Source organism: Cyclopterus lumpus, chromosome 6, assembly GCF_009769545.1.
Source record: "Cyclopterus lumpus isolate fCycLum1 chromosome 6, fCycLum1.pri, whole genome shotgun sequence".
Classification (NCBI taxonomy): Eukaryota; Metazoa; Chordata; class Actinopteri; order Perciformes; family Cyclopteridae; genus Cyclopterus; species Cyclopterus lumpus.
The window spans coordinates 24,827,476-24,851,570 of record NC_046971.1 but is presented as its reverse complement, the minus strand read 5'-3'; the positions used below and the strand labels follow the sequence as shown (position 1 = coordinate 24,851,570).

At 41.9% G+C, this 24,095-nt stretch overlaps 2 protein-coding genes across 4 annotated transcripts in view; one reads left to right on the top strand and one right to left on the bottom strand.

The window, feature by feature from the left end:
- The first annotated feature begins 2,441 nt into the window (after positions 1–2,441).
- LOC117731740 (homeobox protein DBX1-B-like) lies at positions 2,442–6,135 on the top strand. Its single transcript, XM_034534083.1, has 4 exons — positions 2,442–2,811; positions 3,437–3,520; positions 5,495–5,697; positions 5,854–6,135. The coding sequence occupies exons 1-4, from the start codon at positions 2,442–2,444 to the stop codon at positions 6,133–6,135; spliced, it is 939 nt and encodes a 312-aa protein (XP_034389974.1).
- A 2,113-nt stretch (positions 6,136–8,248) lies between these two features.
- The window catches only part of ckap5 (cytoskeleton associated protein 5), a 39,077-nt gene continuing 23,230 nt past the window's right edge, over positions 8,249–24,095 (bottom strand). For 2 of the 3 annotated variants that reach the window (XM_034533963.1, XM_034533965.1), the window contains 16 exons: positions 22,970–23,119; positions 22,684–22,887; positions 22,472–22,607; positions 22,123–22,316; positions 21,855–22,030; positions 16,281–16,454; positions 16,041–16,161; positions 14,764–14,943; positions 13,704–13,891; positions 13,315–13,387; positions 13,011–13,199; positions 12,755–12,892; positions 12,530–12,613; positions 12,213–12,360; positions 11,788–11,909; positions 8,249–9,003 (listed from right to left, as the gene is read on the bottom strand). In XM_034533963.1, coding sequence (XP_034389854.1) covers positions 8,743–9,003; positions 11,788–11,909; positions 12,213–12,360; positions 12,530–12,613; positions 12,755–12,892; positions 13,011–13,199; positions 13,315–13,387; positions 13,704–13,891; positions 14,764–14,943; positions 16,041–16,161; positions 16,281–16,454; positions 21,855–22,030; positions 22,123–22,316; positions 22,472–22,607; positions 22,684–22,887; positions 22,970–23,119 — 2,538 coding nt within the window. In that variant the 3' untranslated portion in view covers positions 8,249–8,742. The remainder of the gene's footprint in view (positions 9,004–11,787; positions 11,910–12,212; positions 12,361–12,529; positions 12,614–12,754; positions 12,893–13,010; positions 13,200–13,314; positions 13,388–13,703; positions 13,892–14,763; positions 14,944–16,040; positions 16,162–16,280; positions 16,455–21,854; positions 22,031–22,122; positions 22,317–22,471; positions 22,608–22,683; positions 22,888–22,969; positions 23,120–24,095) is intronic. The other variant, XM_034533964.1, reaches the window with a different exon arrangement.

Sequence of the window (24,095 nt, the reverse complement as noted above, 5' to 3'; positions counted from 1 at the left end):
GTGTACAGAATGAACAGCGTTACAGAGTTACATAAACACATTACATGAATATGACAATGTCTTTGAGGGTTACAATACAATAGTTACTCTCAAAGATCAATATCTTCAAAGGTGGACAAATAAAAGCAAATAATCTTGTCACCTTCCTAAAATAATGGCCTAGCTCATTTTTTGACAATAATGATTTTGTTGCCTAAATGATGCTGGCCACCTCTGATAAAAGATGTTTAGCCCTTTAGTGTAACGGTCTATGTCAAGAATGTGACTTAGGTGTTTTCATTTTGTGTTTTCTGAAAAACCTGAAAAAATTACATTATTTTAGGAAAGGTGACATGTATACATAGCATAGGGGTAAGTGAAGGAAATGTGCTTTTATGGTAATTAGGGGGAAATTACCCTTTAAAGAAGATACTGATCCATAATGTAAACCTGATAGGAGCGGCATTGGAAATGCCTTGGCCTTTGTCTTATTAAGTAATTAATACTTGGGTGATTTTTAAATATTTGTATATATTTTGTATGCTTTTGATGTGAGTTTAGCTGCTGCAGAGGCCAAATGAAGTAAAGGCATAGATGTATCACTTTGTTTGGTATCATATAGCACCATATCATATCACTTTTGCTAGGCCTATATGAGAGCACACGTGTCCTATAGCAGTTCCTCACTTCTAACTTCCTCAGCAGTAAAAATACAGACTGCAAGTGCTGCAGGACAAGAGCCCACGCTCTGTAATCGCTTAGTGCTCATTCAGTTCTTCCTGCTGAGCTTCACTGCTCACCGGGACTTAATGCCGGTGACCCCGGTGAAAGAGAGTGAGAAATGATGCTTGTTTCAGAGCAGTAGCGGCTCATGGAGGATGAACGTAGGAGAGCAGCGCGTGCTCCAAAGCCATTAGTCACAGGTCTTATCACAAGCCCTCACCCCTCAAGTCACAGACCAGATCTTTGTTCCTGTCTCACCTCTAGCTTTGTGAAGTCCAAACACCACCGCCACAGTTTTTTTTCAGAATCACAATTGCTGGCCACAACGGCAAACTCAAGCCTTAAGAAGACAGCAATGCCAAAGGTCAAAAACACTTTGCCTACTACCATGATTTCAATGACCATTTCCTCAATTGAGCTGAAGTGTCCAGGGGACATCAGGGGCAATGGATGTTCTGTGTTTCTGAACTTTGACTCATTTTACACTCATTCAAGTCAACGGGGACATTCAGACGATCACATGATCAAAGGCGACCAGAACAAAGCTGACTTTAAGTCTCTTTCAATCGTTTTAAGTTGGAAAAGGCCACCTGTCTCCAACTTGTAGGCTGTATGACAGCTAATTGATGATGGTGATGATGATGATGATGATGATGATGATTATGACGGAACATTGATTTGTGATTTTTTGGGGCGGAAATCCGACCGAAGACGTTGTCCAGAGCTGTTACACCTGAAATGATTTAGTTAATTGTGGCTCGAATGAATATGAGTCTTATTAATGATCTTCATTATCACTCTCACAGGCCTGTCCTGATGATAGACAAGGGACAACACGGGTTTGTCAGAGCCCTCAGTGGATAATCGTGTCATTATATTCATCACGGCATCCAAGCAGACACTTTGATAATGGTCCGTCTTGAAGCTCTTGATACCTCTCTGACAGACACAGAGACAGTCGCTTCATGCTTAACGGGATCAGAAGAACTGATTTAATGAGAGTGCTATAGCTGTGTTTGGCAACGGGGGTTGTTGTTATTATTTGTATTATTAGTAGTAGTAGTATTATTATCATTATTATTATTTGTATTATACATTTGTATAAAATATGTCAAACCTTTGCTAGTTGTGGGGTGGCATTGTCTGAGTACGGGCCTGTGTAAACATATTAGCTCTGTGTGGACCGAACATTAATACATGCTGCATTAATACGTGAGTTATGAGTCAATGGGGTCTGGTTTTTCAGAGCATTCTACAACAGTAAGAACACATTCAGCTTCTTAGCTACAGAAATAATCCAATGGGTCAGAAGTAAAACATCACTATCGGAGTCCTCCTGTTAATGCGGTGCATCTTGTGTATCATTAGTACAATAATAACATGTATGTATGTATGAGCTGACAATCAATACAATAGATCAAAAGGGCCATGTCATTGTTTTTGACAGGTCCAATCCCAAAAGAATCAGAGGACCGTTGACCAATCCCCTCGGCCTAGCCGTACTCTTCAAAGAGATTCAGGCCAACGCTGAGGGCTCAACTTGTGCGCGTGTAAACGTGCACGTGCCTGAGTGTGTGCGGTTGCGTGTAGAAGCGACTCGCTTGTATAAAACCTCTCCAAGAGGGCGCAGAAACGCACAGCACGCAGAGTGAACGTGCCCGTGGGTCTCTCTTTATTTCACCTCATCTCTGCAAACAAAACCAAACAAAAGTTGGGACATTTTTCCAGATCGGACAACCATGATGTTTCCATGCAGCGCTCTGCCTCCTCCTCTGTACCCGGGCTTACTACGTCCACCGCCGGCTCTCTCCTCGCCCCTGAACCGCTCATTCCACTCGGGCTTCCTAGTAGAAGACCTTCTCCGACTGAGCCAGCCGGTCAGCTACATACATAGGACTTTCTCTTCCAGAGGTCCCGGGGACATTCTCCCTCTCAGCGTGGGACCGGGCGGCCCTCCCCGGGCGTCAGAAGCCAGCACAGAGCGCTGTGTGCTGCAGAGCTCCAGCCTGCCGAGCCGCAGTAGCCCCGGCTCTGCGCAGGCTGCCTGCCCGGACTCCGGCTACCTGAAGTTTGGCGTTAGTGCGATACTCGCACCGTCGACAAGGAGCGGTGAGTCAGAGGCCAGGATACTGGACGATGATGATATATATATATATCTATATCTATATATATATATATATATCTATATATATATATATATATATATATATATATATATATATATATATATTGATATCTATATTTATATATACATATCTTTATAAAGATATGTATATATATATATTTTCATATATATATATATGTATATATAGATACATATCTCTCTCTCTATATATATATATATTTATAAATATATATTTATATATATATATTATATTCATATATATATATATAGATATATTCCTTTGAAGGTAGCAGCTGTTGTTAGTAGCCGAGTGATAATTAAAATATGGCAAAATATTTATTATTATTATAATTATGTAACATTACGATTATTATTTATGTTTATTAGAAGTAGTAGAACTAGTATAGTATATAGTATAGTGCATCAAAAACTGTTATATTCCTTTTCTTCAATCAATTATTTCTCCCTAGGCCAAGTTATTAAAATATTGGATATTTAAATATTCCTTATATTTATCATTGTGATATATTTCTGGTGTCAGTCGTATTTCCTGTTCATGTTATGAAATATCAGCACAGTCAATATGTTCTTTTTCTGCTTACTCCTCAGTCCAGAGTCTTCAGACCAAGTCGTTCCCTTTGCCTTTCTTTGATGGAGGCCTTCATCCTTTCATCAGAGCTTCATATTTCACAGGTTGGTGGAGCGAGTGTCATTTTGATCTCTTTTAGATTAAGATCTCTTTTACAGAGATCTGAGAACGCGTGACATTCACAAGATCATAAATCAGCAAAGCAGAAACGACACAAACTACACAATACACCGGCATTCAAACAATTACAAAAATCCTATAAAACATCAGATTATGAAGCTTAAACTCTCCAAGTGTCGTCACTTATTCACTTACATTGATCCCTTTTACATCTCCGTTTCACTACAGGTTGAGGACACGGAGCTCGTGATCACTTTGGCATTCCGCTCTTATCCACATCTGTACAATATAATGCAGTACAGATGTATGTCAGACCTCCAGTTGTCTGTAAAATATGATGCATCCATATCTTTCACAGCCCTGTTTGGGGAACACTAAACAGTAATACTCATATTATTACTTATAATAAACATGGCGTTACGTGAACATTTCAGTGATATTGATTAATATATTAATGAAGGATTTCATGGATATACCCGATTCATACTGGGATTTCATTAAATGCATTGTTATCTCTGACTACACCTGTTGACATGGATCAAACTTCTGTGGCAGAAAACTTTACAAAAAGATCTAAGTGGCCAAACATTTGTGGATTTGACAGCTTGTGAAAGAATATGATCTTCACATTTTACCAGCTGATGTTGCTGCTGCTGCTGCGGCCTCAGCCGTTGTCAACCTTTTAGCATGGGAATTCCCCGGACAGCTTGGAATCAGCTCCGCCAATTTGAAGGTCTATTTACGCAACGCACTGACTGCTGACATTAGCACCAGTTGTCCCAATCTACAAATTAGTCCAGTTTGTCACGCTCTCAACATATCAGTGCCGTTTGTCACGGTCTAAATGTGAGGCGGGTTTCTTCCCAGCTCAGGAACTCAGCGCCTCTTCACGCGCTGTTGTTTTCCCACCGAGCCCCTCTGCAACCCCACAAAGATCCCTAACCGTGACCAATAGGAGCCAAAACCTCACACACACACACACACACACACAATCTCACACACATACGCACATTGATTTGATTTATTTTTCAATATTGCCCATCATATTGATTCATTCTACACATATAAGAGAGAACAGGTTTGATAAGTACCACAGTGAAGAGCCCTAAGCTGTGTCATTATACTGACCTGTCTTTAATGCTCCTGTAATATACTGGCCTGTTGACGGCCTTTTCCACTCTGTTCATTACAACACAATCACTTTTCTCTGTGCATTTGCAGCCTATACAATCCCCCTTCATGCCTCATTAGAGGCAGTGTGGGCTAAGCTTGGGAGAGCCCTTCTAATTAGCATAGGCTCCGTTTCCACTGTTGGACAAATTGGGGCTTTTTAACACCCGATTTTAGGCAGAACAAGTATATTATGGGCAGAATCGAGGAGCTTGTAATGATGGAAATAAGAAGGGATCACTCTTTCCTGATATCACTCAAGAATGTAGCGGTTTAGCAGAACTCCCACTAAAGCAGCATCAAAGCTTCTAGTCATAAATCAAATTTAAAACAAGAAAATATAATGGATGGATAAATTCATTGATTGATAACATTTTAGACACATTTAAGGCACACAAACAATGAAAAAGAAGCCAGACATATACCGAAAGGCTCAAATGTTAAATGGATCGTACTTGTAGTCTCTTGACCACTCAAAGCTCTTTAAGACGACATGTCATCATTCACACGCTGATGGCTCAGCCTTCCGACCTCACACGTCTGCTTCTTTTTGGAACTTTGGAGTTAAAGCGACCAGCAGTTGTTCTGTGGTTCTCTATAGAACATCCCAGTTGTGGGATGTGTTTTGTAGACTCTGTCTCCTCAAAGTTGGCAGGGGCCCCAAGGTTCTTACAGAATTTGATTAATTCTTATTTAAATTTTTCATCATTAGCCAGTAGCAGGAATGCACATTGACAACTATAATGCAATGTTTAGGGTTGGCCTTTGAATCTCTTTTGTCCCTCCAGCCTCGTCCTCTGTGGTTCCTGTCCCAGGAACGTTTTCATGGCCCCTGGCCCCCAGAGGGAAACCCAGGAGGGGCATGCTGAGGCGGGCTGTGTTCTCAGACCTCCAGAGGAAAGCCCTGGAGAGAACTTTCCAGAGGCAGAAATACATCAGCAAACCAGACAGGAAGAAACTCGCAAGTAAACTAGGACTTAAAGATTCCCAGGTAGAGCACTCAAGAACTGTTGGACCCTGTCAAATGTATTGTCAACAGTCACTTTATAAAATGCTAAAGTATTTTTAATGCCCCTTTGTGAACGAGGTTAGTGGTCGATGAGGTCCGTGACATTCACACACTGGTTGTTTTCTGTGTCCTGTGAAGGTGAAGATCTGGTTTCAGAACCGCAGGATGAAATGGAGGAACTCCAAAGAGAGGGAGCTGCTGTCGACAGGTGGCTGTCGCCAGCAGACCCTCCCCACCAAAACCAACCCCCACCCAGACCTCACTGATGTGGGCAGCACCCAGTGCCACAGGCTGGACAGCCACGAGTCACGTCTTCACCACCACCACCATCACCATCGTCACCATCTTTCCTCTCCTTCAGAGTCCGGCAAACAGTCGGAGCTCTCCGAGTCAGACAATGAAGAAATCACCGTGTCATAATATTCAGACATCTGGTTGGACTCTGGATTTTTCTCAAACAGCAGCCGCCTCTGAAAAGATCCCGTCAGCTGTGACGGATGACTCGACAAAAACTGCTGAATCGAAACCACAAGTGCTTGAATCTGCTCTGTACATAGCTTTATTTACTCAGCCCTCTGTGCCATACGTCTGTACAGTGTTGTTTATATGACTTGTATATCGATATACAGTAAATAAGGTATAGTTATTTTAGATATTTGTAGAACAAAATGTCTATATCTCTTAAATATACAACATATTTGTATTCTTTATATTTTTCACAAATACATTTTGAGTGTCATTGTGTTTTACTGTCCTGCTTCCTGAACTCTTTAGCATAACCTGAACATGATTGTCTTATTTTAAACTAGACATTACAAGCGGTTAGCGTACCTCTGGTTTAAGGTTGAAGACGACGACAACTCATCTTAAACCTCATCGCCGTGTCCTCAGAGTTGATGCTTTGGTAACCTGAATGCCAGCAGAGGTCACATTCACTTTATGATCTTAAACCTAAGTGAGTTTTTTTTTTTAAAAAGATGAGTAAGAGGATAGATTTCACAGATGACTTGATCTTCCACAGTATCCAGAGGACACTGGTTAGCTAGCCGAGAGACCATGTATGGGCAATTTCGCAGTGAATTCTAGTCATTGGCAGCCATAATGTGTGTAAGGAAGTGTGTGACTGAAGTGTAGTGGTAAACAGTAAATCATTCATAATGATGGCGGACCCCACAGGAGGGGTTAAGCTTCTTGTAGCTTCTAATTGAAGGACGACCCGCTCTCCCACTAAGCCAGTGTTAAAGCGCTCTGAGAGCAGCTCCTACTTCAGTAAAAAAGAAAAATACTGAAAGGAAAAAAATATATAAAAGCAAACTCCAAGATGGGTTGTTAAAATAAGAAAAGACGACTTTGTCATTTTCCACTATGGATTATACAAGGAAAGCAACAATGTAAAACCAGTACTGACATTCAAATTAAAAACACAAAAACAAAAGTTAGTTTTTTTCCTTCTTTCAGATAACTGACAAGACCATCACAAAAACAATTAAATTCCACAGCAGGTTTGTTAATGGAAACTTTATTTACAGAACACACACGCACAGACAGACACACCTGTTGTTAGGTGAAGGGAGGTCAGTGGAGTACAGTATTTACAGCACACTTGTATACAGCTCTGCTTGGCGTGCCTGAAAGAAGCGGCTTGTTCTCTTTTAGGAGGGACAGATCACCAATCCCCATTTGCTGAAAAGTAACAGTGGGTCACTCTCCTGAATAAAAGCAGTAGTTGTTGACCCTGAACCACCAAGTCTGCAGGTTTAAATCCCTTCCAAACACCACTAATTGATCATTTAGAGACTGGCTGGGATGAAAAATCTGATAATTCAGGATCAACAAACCAAGGAAATTGTATCTTACTATTGCAACGACTCATGATGTTGAGCAAGGGTCATCTAAAAACTGATTTAACGAATGCAGATGAAGCTGAGGAGTTAAAACCCTTTGACTTTAAACTAATGCGTAGTAGAGGGCCACAAAACGTGGAACAGAATCAAAGTGGACAGACTCCCTATGTAACCCTGTCCTAACACTTGTTTATAACAAACACCAGCATACAGCTGTGCTTTTGGTCGGTTTAACTACATCACTATGTCCCTGTGGAAATGCAGCTCAACTTACTTTGGAGCAGGAAAGATATCTGAAATTGATAGAAATCAGACACCTGGTGGACTAAAGTTGGTGCTGGAGCTTAAAAAGAACCAGTTGCACTGTGCAATTAACGCTAATTCGACAATTTTCCAATCATCAGATGCTCCCGGTGCTGAGAATTACAAACGGATACTATAACAGTGTTAAGCCACAAGGGGGTGGTCACATGTTGCATTTATAAAGCTACAAGCTGAGTTCTTTATAAGCATCTCTCCATCTAAATCCCGCAGCAGTGACGTTGTACATCATGGTGAAAGAGGAAGAAACTATTTTTCTTTAGATTGGTTTAGTCCTGAAACCACACGAGAAGCACTTTATAACCGTTAAGTGGTTACAACCTTTAAATATGTACAAACATATTGTGCCGTGATACTGAGAGAGCAAGGGAAGTTTACCATTTAATTATCAGAGTAAAAAGTGTACATGGGAGAGAAGAGGGTAAAAGGCAAGAAAGAGACAGCTGGGACGGGACAGGAAGGCGGTTGACAGTTTGTTTATGCAGATGAAACTGGACAGACTGAGGATTACAGCTGACGATGTGATCCTGTACATAACATCAAAGCTCACTGCCAGACTCTGAGAAGATTGAATAGTACACAAAAACACGTCAATGGTTTCCACAGTGTGTATAGAGGCTGACAATCTCAGTCTCAATATGAATGTATTCATCTACATCATACATATCAGATTAGGGTGCATTTGTTGTCTAATAATTTACAGGCACAATGCGTGGAGTCAGGTTCAAACTTGAGGGTGTGTTTTGTCTGCTGCTACCTGGTTTGTTGAACTGCTTCCCCTTTCCATCCACCAGAACATGAACACAGAATAGATTTTCTACCACCAGCTCGGGGATGAGATGAAGAGGTGATGTGGTGCTCCTTACTGCGGTTTGCTCCTTATCCTCTCCAGACGTTTCTTCAGGTCGTCCAGGTTGCCTGCCGGTGAAGCTGAGCGGGTGTGTGCTTGCGTCGGGGCATAGGAGTGTGTGTTATGTTCCTGCTGGTACAGCTCTCTTGACTCTTTGAGCTGAGACAGCTTACTGTGGAGCATGTCGGTGGACGAGGCCACGGGCGGCTTGGAGGACAGCAGGGAGGACATGGGAGGTCGCTGCTGGGGCTCGTCCTCACACTCAACACTCTGCTGCAGGGAGAGAGGAAGACATGGGTGAGCTCCTATGAGGAACATGTAGTCCATGTTACCGTTCAAACAACAAAGGTTCATGTGCAGCAGGACAACACAGGACAAACATTGAGCTACTTTTGCATTTAGATACGTTAGCGTAGGAATAGATATCAGGTGAAAGCTTTCTAATGTTTGCTTCCTGTCACAATGCTTTCAACTAATGTTGCAAATGTCATCAAAAACAATAAGGTGAGGAGGTGTCACAGATCCCCACTAATTACAGATTCTCATGCCACTTCTTTCATTTAATTTAACATTTAAAGCTACTGCCTTCCCCGGCCAGGGTCAGGTATTTAGTTGTGTTGGTTTGGTAAGGGTCAGGTATTTAGTTGTGTTGGTTTGGGTAAGGGTCAGGTATTTAGTTGTGATGATTTGGGTAAGGGTCAGGTATTTAGTTGTGTTGGTTTGGGTAAGGGTCAGGTATTTAGTTGTGATGGTTTGGGTAAGGGTCAGGTATTTAGTTATGATGGTTTGGGTAAGGGTCAGGTATTTAGTTGTGATGATTTGGGTAAGGGTCAGGTATTTAGTTGTGATGGTTTGGGTAAGGGTCAGGTATTTAGTTATGTTGGTTTGGGTAAGGGTCAGGTATTTAGTTATGTTGGTTTGGGTAAGGGTCAGGTATTTAGTTATGTTGGTTTGGGTAAGGGTCAGGTATTTAGTTGTGATGGTTTGTTTAAGGTATTTAGTTGTGATGGTTTGGTAAGGGTCAGGTATTTAGTTGTGATGGTTTGGTAAGGGTCAGGTATTTAGTTGTGATGGTTTGGGTAAGGGTCAGGTATTTAGTTGTGATGGTTTGGGTAAGGGTCAGGTATTTAGTTGTGTTGGTTTGGGTAAGGGTCAGGTATTTAGTTGTGATGGTTTGGGTAAGGGTCAGGTATTTAGTTATGATGGTTTGGGTAAGGGTCAGGTATTTAGTTGTGATGATTTGGGTAAGGGTCAGGTATTTAGTTGTGATGGTTTGGGTAAGGGTCAGGTATTTAGTTATGTTGGTTTGGGTAAGGGTCAGGTATTTAGTTATGTTGGTTTGGGTAAGGGTCAGGTATTTAGTTGTGATGGTTTGTTTAAGGTATTTAGTTGTGATGGTTTGGTAAGGGTCAGGTATTTAGTTGTGATGGTTTTGGGTAAGGGTTAGGTATTTAGTTGTGATGGTTTGTTTAAGGTATTTAGTTGTGATGGTTTGGGTAAGGGTCAGGTATTTAGTTGTGATGGTTTGTTTAAGGTATTTAGTTGTGTTGGTTTGGGTAAGGGTCGGGTATTTAGTTGTGATGGTTTGTTTAAGGTATTTAGTTGTGATGGTTTGGGTAAGGGTCAGGTATTTAGTTGTGATGGTTTGGGTCAGGTATTTAGTTGTGATGGTTTGGGTAAGGGTCAGGTATTTAGTTATGTTGGTTTGGGTAAGGGTCAGGTATTTAGTTGTGTTGGTTTGGGTAAGGGTCAGGTATTTAGTTGTGTTGGTTTGGGTAAGGGTCAGGTATTTAGTTGTGATGGTTTGGGTAAGGGTCAGGTATTTAGTTGTGATGGTTTGGGTAAGGGTCAGGTATTTAGTTGTGATGGTTTGGGTAAGGGTCAGGTATTTAGTTATGTTGGTTTGGGTAAGGGTCAGGTATTTAGTTATGTTGGTTTGGGTAAGGGTCAGGTATTTAGTTATGTTGGTTTGGGTAAGGGTCAGGTATTTAGTTGTGATGGTTTGTTTAAGGTATTTAGTTGTGATGGTTTGGTAAGGGTCAGGTATTTAGTTGTGATGGTTTGGTAAGGGTCAGGTATTTAGTTGTGATGGTTTGGGTAAGGGTCAGGTATTTAGTTGTGATGGTTTGGGTAAGGGTCAGGTATTTAGTTGTGTTGGTTTGGGTAAGGGTCAGGTATTTAGTTGTGATGGTTTGGGTAAGGGTCAGGTATTTAGTTATGATGGTTTGGGTAAGGGTCAGGTATTTAGTTGTGATGATTTGGGTAAGGGTCAGGTATTTAGTTGTGATGGTTTGGGTAAGGGTCAGGTATTTAGTTATGTTGGTTTGGGTAAGGGTCAGGTATTTAGTTATGTTGGTTTGGGTAAGGGTCAGGTATTTAGTTGTGATGGTTTGTTTAAGGTATTTAGTTGTGATGGTTTGGTAAGGGTCAGGTATTTAGTTGTGATGGTTTTGGGTAAGGGTTAGGTATTTAGTTGTGATGGTTTGTTTAAGGTATTTAGTTGTGATGGTTTGGGTAAGGGTCAGGTATTTAGTTGTGATGGTTTGTTTAAGGTATTTAGTTGTGTTGGTTTGGGTAAGGGTCGGGTATTTAGTTGTGATGGTTTGTTTAAGGTATTTAGTTGTGATGGTTTGGGTAAGGGTCAGGTATTTAGTTGTGATGGTTTGGGTCAGGTATTTAGTTGTGATGGTTTGGGTAAGGGTCAGGTATTTAGTTATGTTGGTTTGGGTAAGGGTCAGGTATTTAGTTGTGTTGGTTTGGGTAAGGGTCAGGTATTTAGTTGTGTTGGTTTGGGTAAGGGTCAGGTATTTAGTTGTGATGGTTTGGGTAAGGGTCAGGTATTTAGTTGTGATGGTTTGGGTAAGGGTCAGGTATTTAGTTGTGATGGTTTGGGTAAGGGTCAGGTATTTAGTTGTGTTGGTTTGGGTAAGGGTCAGGTATTTAGTTGTGATGGTTTGGGTAAGGGTCAGGTATTTAGTTGTGATGGTTTGGGTAAGGGTCAGGTATTTAGTTGTGATGGTTTGGGTAAGGTACTGGGATGTGTGCGATTACACCAACCTTGGAGTTGTTTGCCAGGCCTTGTTTCTGTCTGAGGATCTTGAGTCTCTCGTAGTAAACGGCTGGTTTCAGCTCCTCATTGTTACTGCTCAGACTGAAGTCCTCGCCATGCTGAGGGATTACTGTGAAGACACACACAGATAGAGATATATATAGATAGAGATAGAGATAGAGATAGATATATATATATATATATATAGATAGAGATAGATATAGAGATATATAGATATATAGAGATAGAGATATAGAGATAGAGAGATAGAGAGATAGATAGATAGATATAGAGAGAGATATAGATATATAGAGAGAGATAGAGATATATACACAGAGACATACATACATACATACATAGAGACATACATACATACATACATAGAGACATACGGCTTTGTGACCAAAGAGCGGGTGATGGCTCCTGGTTTTACCTGCTGAGGTTTGGATGCGGGTCTCGGACTCGATGATACGAAGGCCTTGCTCCACGTAGCTCTGGAAGAACAGGGACGTACTTTTGAGGAAGGGCTCCAGCTCTGCGTCCGAGTACTTCTGTTTGTACTCGTACAACTCTGTCAAACCCTGAGAAGAAGATCGGACACATTACTGAATGTTTTCCAAGCCCTTCATCATAATATATCAATATTTTCTCTACGATGTTTTTGAAAAGCCAATTGTAACAGAAATATTCCCTTTAAGATTGACTAGTACACTTGACTTGAAATGATTTGAAGAATGGAGCTGAGCTGACCTCTTTGGTGTTCTCCTTGGACCCGATCTTCTTGAAGATTTCAGACAGAATGTCACTGACCTTGGCCTTCGTCATCTGATCCTCCTGGGAACAAAAAAAAAAAAAAAAAATCAAGAGTTAATTTAGAAACACTGATCCCAAAGACAACGATACAGAGTTTGTGTACATTCTTGACCAAAACAACGGTCACTTAAGTGTGTTGTGTATTTGGTACGTGTTGCTCACCGTACGCAGACTGCTCTTCTCGTTGCCACGGTCACTCTTGAGTCCTGAGACATTTCCAGAGTGTTTGACCGCCCGCCTCAGATGGGCCTCCAACTCGGACTCATTACGATTCTCTATCATTGATAGGTGGTCCAGGATCTGTTGATCAATGCATTTATTAAAAACGTTCAAAACTCATTAAGACCAAAGTAAATATAGTTATCACAGCAGAACAATAAGTAATAATATGATGGAATACATTTTGCGTGGGTGTTACCTTGGCCCCCATGAGCTTGCAGAGTGTGTGTAACAGAGTTTTGAGGGTTCTGTGTGGGACGTCACTCTTGAGCTGCTTGAGTTTCTCTTTGGGATAAATCTTCATGAAGTTGTGAACGTCCAGTAAGATCCGATCCAGGTTGATGTTGTCGATGGTCTCTGGGAGAAAGCGGATCATCCTCCACAGACACTGTACACACACACACACACACACACACACACACACACACACACACAAATACACACACCGCGCAGTCAGATAACGGACAGCAGGGTCCAAATGAGGACGTGGAGACACTCCTTACCTTCATGACCAGCTCAGAGAACATTGGAGGGGCTGTCGTGAGCAAACTGTCCTGAAGCAAAACCAGCAGAGCACTGCAGAGAGAGGAAGGGAAGGGTTCAAAAACAATGGGGTTTTAGTTTCTTTCCATTATTATGTGTCGTTATTCTTGTCAGCAGCTGCATTGTGGCCACATCATGTCACTGTGAATTCACTCAGGGACAATTCTAAAAATGTCAAACATATCAGTATCGATGGCCTAAACGCTGTCAAATAAAAGCACAAAACTGTGGATTTAAAAACTCTTCATTTGAAGAGGAAATGATTTGTATAGTATACATATCTATGATGAGTACAGGAGATTACTTGTTTTTGCGGTTTGGAATAATGTTACCGTTTCTTCATACTAACCTGATCATGTTGGTCTGGTCAGACTTCTCTAGAACTCTGGTCACCAGCATGTTGACTGATCTAATGACCTGCAGTCCGTCTTCTATGTCCTCCACTCTTTTATCCAGCATCAGTATCATCACACCGTGCAGCAGGTCCTTCAACACACCCATAGATGCCTCTCGGGCCAGGGACTCCATAGAGAACAACTAATGGAAAGAGAATGTCACATCATCATTCCACACTAGAATATTACCCCACTAGAGAACTGCGCTCACTAAATGCGGGGCTACTTGTGGTTCCTAGAGTCCTAAAAAGTAGGATGGGAGCCAGAGCCTTCAGTTATCAAGCTCCTCTTTTATGGAACCAGCTTCCACTTTCAGTCCGGGAGGCAGACACAGTCACCTCATTCAAGAGTAGACTTAAGACTTTCCTCTTTAATAGTGCTTATAGTTAGGGCTGAATCAGGTTTGCCCTGGTCCAGCCCCTTGATATGCTGCTATAGGCTTATAGGCTGCTGGGGGATGTTTTAGAGAGGAGGAGCTCAGTGTATCCCATTTTCTTCTGTATGAATTCTTGTCCCATTAATGCACATTACTAACTTGGCACATTACAAAGGCTGCTCTTTGTGCTTTCTCCCATCACAGGTCTTTGTGGGTCGTGGTTATATCTGGACACTGTTCCTGCCTAACATTATTTGCATTGCCATCATCAATACCATTACCATTTTTATTATCATTAGATTACACCCACTATTATTGGTAGTTGTAACCTTTTAAAAATGCCTGCTACTCTCATATGAATCATTTCTGTCATATTCATTGAATGTGTTGTAACTCTGTTATGTTGTTCATTCTATACATAACATATATTGTACTTCTGTCCATCCTGATAGCAGAGAGCAACAGAGAAGGATCCCTCTAAGTTTTTTTAGGGGGAGTTATTCCTGATCCGATGTGAGGTCCTGGGACAGGTCTGTCTTATGTGTACACTCTGTACCTCTGAGGCAAATTGGTAATTGAATCATCATCATCACCACCAATGTCGTTACTGACGTATCACGTTAGTATGGGTGACTCACAGAGACCATGTTTCCTATGATGCAGCTGTACAGATTGATGATGTCCTTCTTGTCCAGCCGCTCATCCGCCATGTGCGTGCTGTAGATGAGCCTCAGCTGCATGAAGGTAGCAATCAGGAACTGATCGATGTGTCCCGACATGACTTCTGCTTTGTCCTCCTGCCGCAACAACTCGTCAATCTACAGGGACAAACGACAATTTTTGATTTATTTTTTATTTTGATGTGAACGTAACCACCAACGGTCTAAGTTCAGAACGAATCCCATATGAGAGAACTTTCATGAATGACAAATTTGTCCCGAAAACCGTGTAAGTGGAGTTCAGAAAATCATCCAATCAAAATCCAGGAGCCGGATTACTGACAGACAGCTCACAGACTGCCTCAGACTGGCTGTCTGTGCTTATGAGCCCAACTACAAGCTCTCAGACAGTGTTCAGTCACAGACACCTCAGACTTGAGTCACATGACTTCTGATGGCATTGTGATGGGACACAGAGCTGAACTGAACTGACACTAGTAACTGACTGAGCATGTTGTCAGTGTTGCGTTGTAACTTCAGTTGATAAATACAACATTAATATTGGTAGTTCATCCAGCCTGCTCATTGCAAATGGGTTTTCTCTTCTTCATATTGTGTGCGGTTAACAAATAATTTCCTTTTTATGTTGCACTGAAAAATTAAGTCATTTAGTGTGTTCTTGGTCACATCAATTTGAAAGTGTTGTCATTCAATTACAATGAGGCCAAATAAAAAGCCTCAAGTTGTAAAGTCTGGACAGTGTGTTTCTCTCAACGCCTCAATAGGTAGATCTTGCCTGTCACCAAGGCAGAGGTCAGAGATATTGAGCTTAAAAAGGTTGGTGACCACTGCTCTAAACCATAGGTCACTAACAGGGGGACTGCGGTCCGGACCCAGACGCCGTTGTCTCTGGACCCTTGACCGAAAACCGATAGATAATTGAGAAGAATTATACAATTTTCATGGATCACTTCTATTCAACCGGTGCAGCTTTTCTAGACTTTACGGCTCTCGTTCAGCGGTCCAGGAAACACACCGAGTAATTTCTCTGCCAACCTTTCTTGTGACTTCTTTGGCCAACATACTGATATATCGGTTATAGGCCTCCAAAGATTGATGTTAGGTGTTGAGGTGGTTACAGCAAGCTCCTCCTAGGCCTCACCCGTTGACCAAATTGTGTATTATAAACACAAATCCAAGCTTCAAATTATCACTTCATCAGTGGTGCCAAAGATGCAATCTTCATTTGTTCATACCTGTGCCAGTGCTTGTATGCTGTTGCTAATGTCACCGCTAGCCACCTGAGAGATGACAAAGTTGACGGTGGAGGCTGTGCTGTTGTGGAGGTCATCAAAATGTGGAGAGACTGAACGCATCCTTTGAACACAAAAACACGTTCAATATTAACCACAAAAATAAAGATTATTTTCACAGTGGCTTTACTTTGGACTTCAGTGTCTGTGACACTGTGTGGTTGTGTTTCAGAGTGCGTTTACTTGGGTTCAGGAATCATGATGGGCTCCAGCAGCTCGTCCAGCTCGTGTTGGACGAGGTCCGGCAGCTCACACACTCTACTCTGGTCCATCTCGATCATGTCCAGGTCTAACTGAAACTCCTTAGGGATGGAGGGGTGGGAGGGCTCACTGTGCTGGGCGTTCTGGCGTGCTTGGCTGTATGGATGGATAGGATAGATGTGGAGGGGGAGGACAGTATATTTAGTCCACTGCATTATTGATCCGTCCCTTTTAGCTTCCTGACTGACACAAGCTTTTAGGTATTAGTTTGAGAATATATGACAGTATGTGAGTGTATCCGATAGCCCTCAGTCCAATGAGAGTGTGTTCAGTGCAAGGAGATCAATATAAAACGAGGATAACATGTTTGAGATCTTCTCACGGCACTTTAATTGAGAATCAATTCCATTTTAAAAAGCATAATTTTGCCTTTTTGGCTTTAAAAACCATCAATATCAAATTCTAATGAGTTTAAAACAACATCAACAGTGAGACAATGGTCACACATTTAGAGAAGATGTTGTGGGTTTACCCTCCAGTCCATCTCTGCTTTGAGGATCTGTTTAAAAAAGACTTTATTACGGAGTTCAAATGATTTGCTGGAACTTTTCCAAATTATCGTTGGACTGTCAAGACTGGAGCTGATCAGCACTGATCTAAAACCAACATTAAGCATCTATATCAGGCATTTGTTTAATGATTATTGGCCACATTAACAAAATAAGATTTTTGCTACCGTCTTTTATTGCTTTAATGTTACCAAGATAACATTGCAAATATCATATATTGCAGAACAATTAGTTCATGCATTTGTTACTTCTAGACTATTGCAATTTCTAATTATCAATTCAGTATATTTTGTATAGCTCAAAATGACAAATTATCCTCAGAGGGCTTTACAATCTGTAGACATACGACATCCCTGTCCCAGGACCTCACATCGGATCAGGAAAAACTCCCCAAAAAAGTGAAGAAACCTTCAGGAGCGCAACAGAGGAGGATCCCTCTCCCTTATCAGGCTGCTCTAATAAGTTAAAATAAAGATTTTGAGGCCGAGTCTCTTTTCAGTCACGGTTTTGGACGGACACGCGGGCACACACAACCGGTCTGGGGCAGTGGTTCTCAACTGGTCTGGGGCAGTGGTTCTCAACTGGTCTGGGGGCAGTGGTTCTCAACTGGTCTGGGGGCAGTGGTTCTCAAATGGTCTGGGGCAGTGGTTCTCAACCGGTCTGGGGGCAGTGGTTCTCAACTGGTCTGGGGGCAGTGGTTCTCAAATGGTCTGGGGCAGTGGTTCTCAACTGGTCTGGGGGCAGTGGCTCTCAACCGGTCTGGGGGCAGTGGTTCTCAACTGGTCTGGGGGCAGTAGCTCTCAACCGGTCTGGGGGCAGTGGTTCTCAACTGGTCTGGGGGCAGTGGTTCTCAACTGGTCTGGGGGCAGTGGTTCTCAACTGGTCTGGGGGCAGTAGCTCTCAACTGGTCTGGGGCAGTGGCTTTCCACTGGTCTGGCTGGGATCTCCCATTACCCATGAATGACAAGTCGCGACCCAGATCGAGGAACATTTTCAACTTCTCAAATTGATTTAATGAAAATATGTTGTAGTTTGAACCTGAGATAGTGAAGAATATCACAGTATGCACACAAAAAAAACCTAGTTAGGAAAATTCCCTTTTACACTCAATTATAAACAAGTGCATCTTAAGGATATAACGTCATACATTAAAAAAAAAATAGTCAACAGTGCTTTCATGCACAAACATGAAATAAAAGTCTAGTGAGCCTAAAAAAAAAAAGCCTCAAATGATGTAACTTATGGCTCACTCACTGAATCTATGACAACAACTGCACTACAAGTCAGAGTCTTGAGGAGCAGTTTTTATCCACAAACTCAAAGGAAATTAAACAAACAGTTCTAAAAGATATACAAGTATACAACATTAACTTTTCTTACGATTACCGTAGTAGGTAAATACTGAAAAATATTGCGCTTTGAAGAAAATGAAGGGGCACTCACTTTAACCTGAGGTGTAACACTGACATAAACCTGATGGAGGAATTCATAATGGGAGAACTGGGGATGTTTTTTGCAAACGAAGTCAATGCACGTTTCCACTGGGCGGCGTGAATGACGCGATGCTAAAAATGTGCCTCATTCGCACAAGCAGAATTATATTAACTGGGGCGAAACGTGTGTGTGAGTGAGAATGCGTCATTAAAGCCAGTTTTGAGATGCTCCCCTTGACATCACTGACATCGTGCCGTTGTTGAATCAGAAACTATGGCGGATAAGTTGGTAGTCTGGAAATGGGGTCTTTCAATACAGAGATGCGTCTGCTCAGCCATAAACACTTTTTAAACTTTCTGAGCTTGTTGCGGGGGACGAAACTCTTTGCCTTGTAAAAAGGCTGCTTTAGTGTTCATAGATTTTTGGCTAACATTTATTTTGACATTCCACTGCCATAATCATTTTTAAAGACTCTGAAGCACAACATGTGGGCAAGTCTTTTGGGAGATCCCGAATGTTCATTTCGGTACATCGCCATCAGCCGTCTCCTTGAGCATCCCCGCCCCCTTGAGCATCCCCGCATCCCCGCCCCCTTGAGCATCCCCGCCCCCTTGAGCATCCCCGCCCCCTTGCGCGCAGGCAGCATGACAGGGAGCGGAGCAGTGAGTGCGCTATTTTAATGAAGTATTGATGCATAAAAATATGCAAAATCATATCGTTTTTAAAGTGCCGCGGTACCTTTTTAGTATCGATACTGTGCAACATTAGTGCCTACATGCCTCAAGAATATCACTGCACCATCTTGGTCGATGACCACATCCGGACCCTGTTTCGTAAAGGGTCATCAATGGGCTGCAGTTGTTTAAAAAGGGCTCTTTGGATCCTTTCAGAGCACTCAGCTTCTGTAAATGCTCTTCTTGCAGCATGTAATGATATACTGGGCTATCCAAGTACTCACATAGTTTGTAAAGCCCTCTAAATCAAATTTGTAATTTGCTATACAAAATAAACTGAATTGAATTTCAATTGAATATTAGTACCTTCCACAGCTGGCGGCTTATTAGTGAGAACTGAAGGCAGATTTGGGTTTTGTCCAAATACCAGCTAGTAGGGACTGTACAGGCATGCACATTGTGAATAGAGTTCTTTGCCATCAGGGCCCAGTCTAGGGCCATTCTCCAGTCACATCCATTGTCCCTCTTCAATTTCATAAGGTTTTCGGTGAGGGTTTGATTATGCCTTTCCAAAAGCCCATTGCTCCATGGGCAGCAGTTGTTTTCACTTAAATGTTGAAGCTTTCAGCCATGTCCCTCATATCTTTGTTGTTGAATTCACCCCCATTGTCACTGAACAGTCTGCTTGGAGGACCATGAACACTTATCCAGTAATCTATAAAGTGCTTCACAATCTCTCTGGGTTTCTTCCTGCTGACAATGCTCCGATAGGCAGAAGAAGACACTCAGCTGCTAGCCTGCAGCGAAAATTAAAGTATTTAAAAAGAAAAACATGAAGACGAAAGTGGTGATAAACCACCAAAAGTCTAAATGTTTTGCGCAAGTACAACCCCAACTTCACTAAGTAGGGCTTTGTTAACGGAGGTGACGAGGCTGAGGCAGAGCCCAGTGTGTGTGTGTGTGTGTGTGTGGAGTGTGTGTGTAGTGGCCTAACGCTACAAACGCAGCACTGAAGCCTCAAAGCTAAAGCGGCATTTCGAGATGCTATTTTTGGTAGCTGTAACCTTTTCATCATGACTACTACTCATATGAATAACTTCTGTTATGTTCATTGAATGTGCCGTTTTTCATTCTATACACGTTACATCTATTGTGCTTCTGTTCATCGTGAAAGAGGGATCCTCCTCGGTTGCTTTTCCGAAGGTTTCTTCCTTTTTTTCCCCCCACTGTGAAGGGTTTTCTGGGGGAGTTTTTCCTGGAACAGGGATGTCGTATGTGTACAGATTGTAAAGCCCTCTGAGGATAGTTTGTGATTTTGGGCTATACAAAATAAGATTTCTCAAGGATACAAAGTGTCTCTATATTTGTAGCTGGCAAAAGCAGGTGCAGTATAAACAACATATATAAAGTAAAACAAATAGATGATGAGGGAAGTGACAGCTGGGCACATTTACCATTAGTCTGGTGCCCTTAACGGCCATGTCTGCTGACTAAACCTCAAAGCAAACATTTCAGTTTGTTAGTCTTTTGAACGATGAGTATTAGATCACAGTCAGAGGGAAGTTCTTACAATGACATGCAGAAAAGAGGGGCGAGGAGGAAGAGGTACTCACATCCTATACGTGCGATACATTATTCTGCTCCAGAAGAAAAGGAAGGCAGAGCAGAGAAAAGAGGAAATCACTCAGGAAGAAAGATGAAGGGTTAAGAAAGAGACAGGCAGAAGACAGACAGCTGCTTTCACAGACACACTGGATAGGATTTTATGTGCCAATTTTCCTTTAAATTAAGTATCTGTGAGAGCAACCCAACATGCAATGACTAAAACACGACAAGAAAAGAAAGACAGATTAGTTGCAAGCCGAACACAATCATTCAAAAGATTCAGAGTATGAATCCAGAGGTCCTCAGCATGAAGGAGGATGTTGTGTTTTTTTGATGGAATGAATAACGTGCTTATGAAAAACAAAGAGTTGGGTTTTAATGCATTCACACCAATTCATGTCCAACGATGAGACCTTTTAACTGCATTAATTTAGAAGGACTCTACAGTCTTCTACCTGTAAAATGATGGAATGAAAGTTCCGTTTACTGACCAACATCAAAGGATGAATAATTTCTGTAAAACAGAAGTGTGTGTGTGTGTGTGTGTGCGAGCGTGTTAAGGGGGAGGGGACCCGCGCTTCCCCCTGCCAGTAAAACCCCCGTCATGTACAGTAGTTTAAAGACACGTTGACATGAAAAGGGGGGGTGGGGGGGTGAAGCTGTGCATACAATCAGATGGATTTTCTGTCTCAAATTGATGTTACCATTTAAAAAGGTACCGTCAAATTATTCAAGACAGAAAATCCAGAATTCTAGATGTTTTGCCTTTACAGCCTTTCTACTATTTGATCCCCCCATTCATCCATGTTTGTCCAGAGTCTTGCATTATGAAAGTCAGAACTTATAATCAATACTGATGTTTCCATAATTGGTTTAGGTCTAGTTTTACATTAGCATGAAGGACACCATTATATGTATGTGTGTGTGTATATATATATATATATATATATATATATATATATATATATATATATATATATTTATGTTTAGAGAAACATTTGGTCAGTTTAAAAGTGGCTAAACATGTTGACACTACAGCAGTATTATCTTTTGTTTGTATGCATCATGCTTTTGTAAAAAATAGGCCAGAATTGATCATTGATGATCACAAGATGTCATTTCTGGCCTCAATTTAACTATATTGATATCCAAGTTGTTAATACGTACGCAGGAGGTGTATAGCCAGATGAACCTCTTAATATTATCAATGTTGTGTTATTGGCTTCCGTACTGGTTTTCATCTGGCTCTGAGCCCTGAGCCAGAGGGGACCTACTTGAGTTTGTTGGGGTCTTCTTGTGCAGGCTTGCGGAGGAAGGTGGAGTTGGGGTTCGTAGGGTGCTCCCTCTGAGACCTCTCGGTCGCACTCGGCTTGGCGGGAGCTGCTGTGGTCGTCTTCTTGGCTGAACGCTTGATTCTCTCCTCCAGCATGCTCATGTCTTTCTCTGATAACTGGACAGGATAGGGGGAATCGAGGTCATGTGAAATTGTACAGAGCATGTTTTGGGGGTTGATTCTTACGACAATGGTATCCTCTAACTTACATTTCCTATTAGTTTGTAGACTTGTTCCCCACAGACATTGTAGACAGCCACCACAGTGTTCAGGGCAGCGTTGCGAACAGATGTGTCTCTGTCGCCTATGTGCACCGCTATCTCCTTCAGAGACTTAGCTGGTGTTGGCTGGCATACATTAATCCCATAGCCTTCTATCAAACAACCCAACTCCTCCAGACATTCTGAGGACAGGGATGAAACCACACAATGTTGTTAGAATACATCTCTTCAAAAAAGACAATTCCCCCCCAGAGTTTGCCATTAAAGAGGCTTATAATGTACAAGTTGTAAGAGGCTTACAATACAGGTTTGGACAGTTTCTTCTGTGTGTACTTACCAGCTCTCTGTTTGGAGTTCTTGGACTTTGTTCCATCCATGAGGAAAGGGAAGACCTTGGATGCCGGGTAAACCTTACACAGCATGGCTAATATGGCCCGGACATCTTTGCGAACCACATCCTTTGACTCCCCTACCTGAAGAAGAGAGGGAACTGTGAGCAGAAAATGCTCTACAGTGGTTTCTATCAATCCGAGTGCGACGTGTGCTCACCTTGAGTATGAGGTAAGGGATGAAGGAGTTGGCCTCGTACTCAGTCAAGTGGTAATCCTCTCTGTTCAGCATGGCAAACATCAGCTTCAGATACTCCAGCACCTTCATCAGGACTGTGGTGTTGGTGTCAAAGAACCGCAGGGTAAACCACTTCAGAATCAGGTCCAGGCAGCTGATGGTGGCTTCACTTTCACTTTCCAACCTCTTTTAGACAAAATCACACATGCAGTCTTTAATACCAAAACTACTCCAAATGTGCAATTTGTAGATTAAGACCAATCACTACCTCAATCATGACTCCTATGGCCTTGACGTGTCTCTGGAAGTCTATGTGAAAAAGCTCATCCTGTAGCCATTTGGCAAAGCAGGTGGATATCTGCGTTTTCAGCTGCTCCAAATATTCATCTCGGGGAGTGGTGAAGTTCCATTTTAAAATCTACAAATGAAACATTTTGTTAGCAATATTTCGTCTGTAGCACATGGGGAGAGTGGTCGTACCCGGTTCCATCCCCGCTCTCCCCATAGTTGCATGTTGAAGTGCCCTTGAGCAAGACACTGAACCCCCAGTTGCTCCCTGGGCGCTTCACTGCAGCCCACTGCTCCTTAATAACTAAGGATGGGTCAAAGTCACCAGTTAAGGTCGCCTGTTGGATTTCCCAAAAGGGAACCTACTGTCAAATTGACATTGGTAATATGCTTTATGGTGCCAGTCACCACCAGGAAACCAGGAGAAACCATGAGTGATCATTGCTTAAGTACACAATGACGTAGAGGTCCTGAGGAGAACCCAAGAAAGGGCGCCGATCGCTATCTTCCCAGATTACACACCCAAGCGTTGCCAGCGACTAAACAAATTTTATATTCAAATATATATATATATTTTTGAATATAAAATTAATGATGTGCCAGTATGTGAAATTGCAAAACTCACTGGTCTGAGATATATATTTAATTAATTTCACACAAACACTAGTACATAAAAGACACAGAGGGGAGATATATCTTAATTAACATCATTCATTTTATATTCAAAAATATTCAAATACCATGTCGGTAGAGTGCCAATCCAATAGACCGATATCACTGCTGAACTTGGACCTGCGCATTCTAACAGCAATCTTAGCAAGAAGAGTTCATCATAATCACTAAAATCATCCATCCTGATCAGACGGGATTTATCACTGGAAGATACTATGGCGATAACTTACAACGCTTATTAAAACTTAACGTCCCATTAAAAAGAGAAATCAGTCAGGATTTAGAAAACACCACAGCACAGAGACAGCACTGGTGAAAATGACAAATTACCTCCTAATTGCATCAGATAAAGGACTCATCTCCGTACTGGTATTATTAGACCGTAGTGCTGATAAAGGACTCATCTCCGTACTGGTATTATTAGACCTTAGTGC

Bases quoted from the DNA above. Each gene is read 5' to 3' on its own strand.
- LOC117731740 (XM_034534083.1), top strand. From the start codon at position 2,442: ATGATGTTTCCATGCAGCGCTCTGCCTCCTCCTCTGTACCCGGGCTTA. The intron at 2,812-3,436 runs GTGAGTCAGAGG...CTTACTCCTCAG, and splicing joins CGCACCGTCGACAAGGAGCG to TCCAGAGTCTTCAGACCAAG. The intron at 5,698-5,853 runs GTAGAGCACTCA...TGTCCTGTGAAG, and splicing joins TAGGACTTAAAGATTCCCAG to GTGAAGATCTGGTTTCAGAA.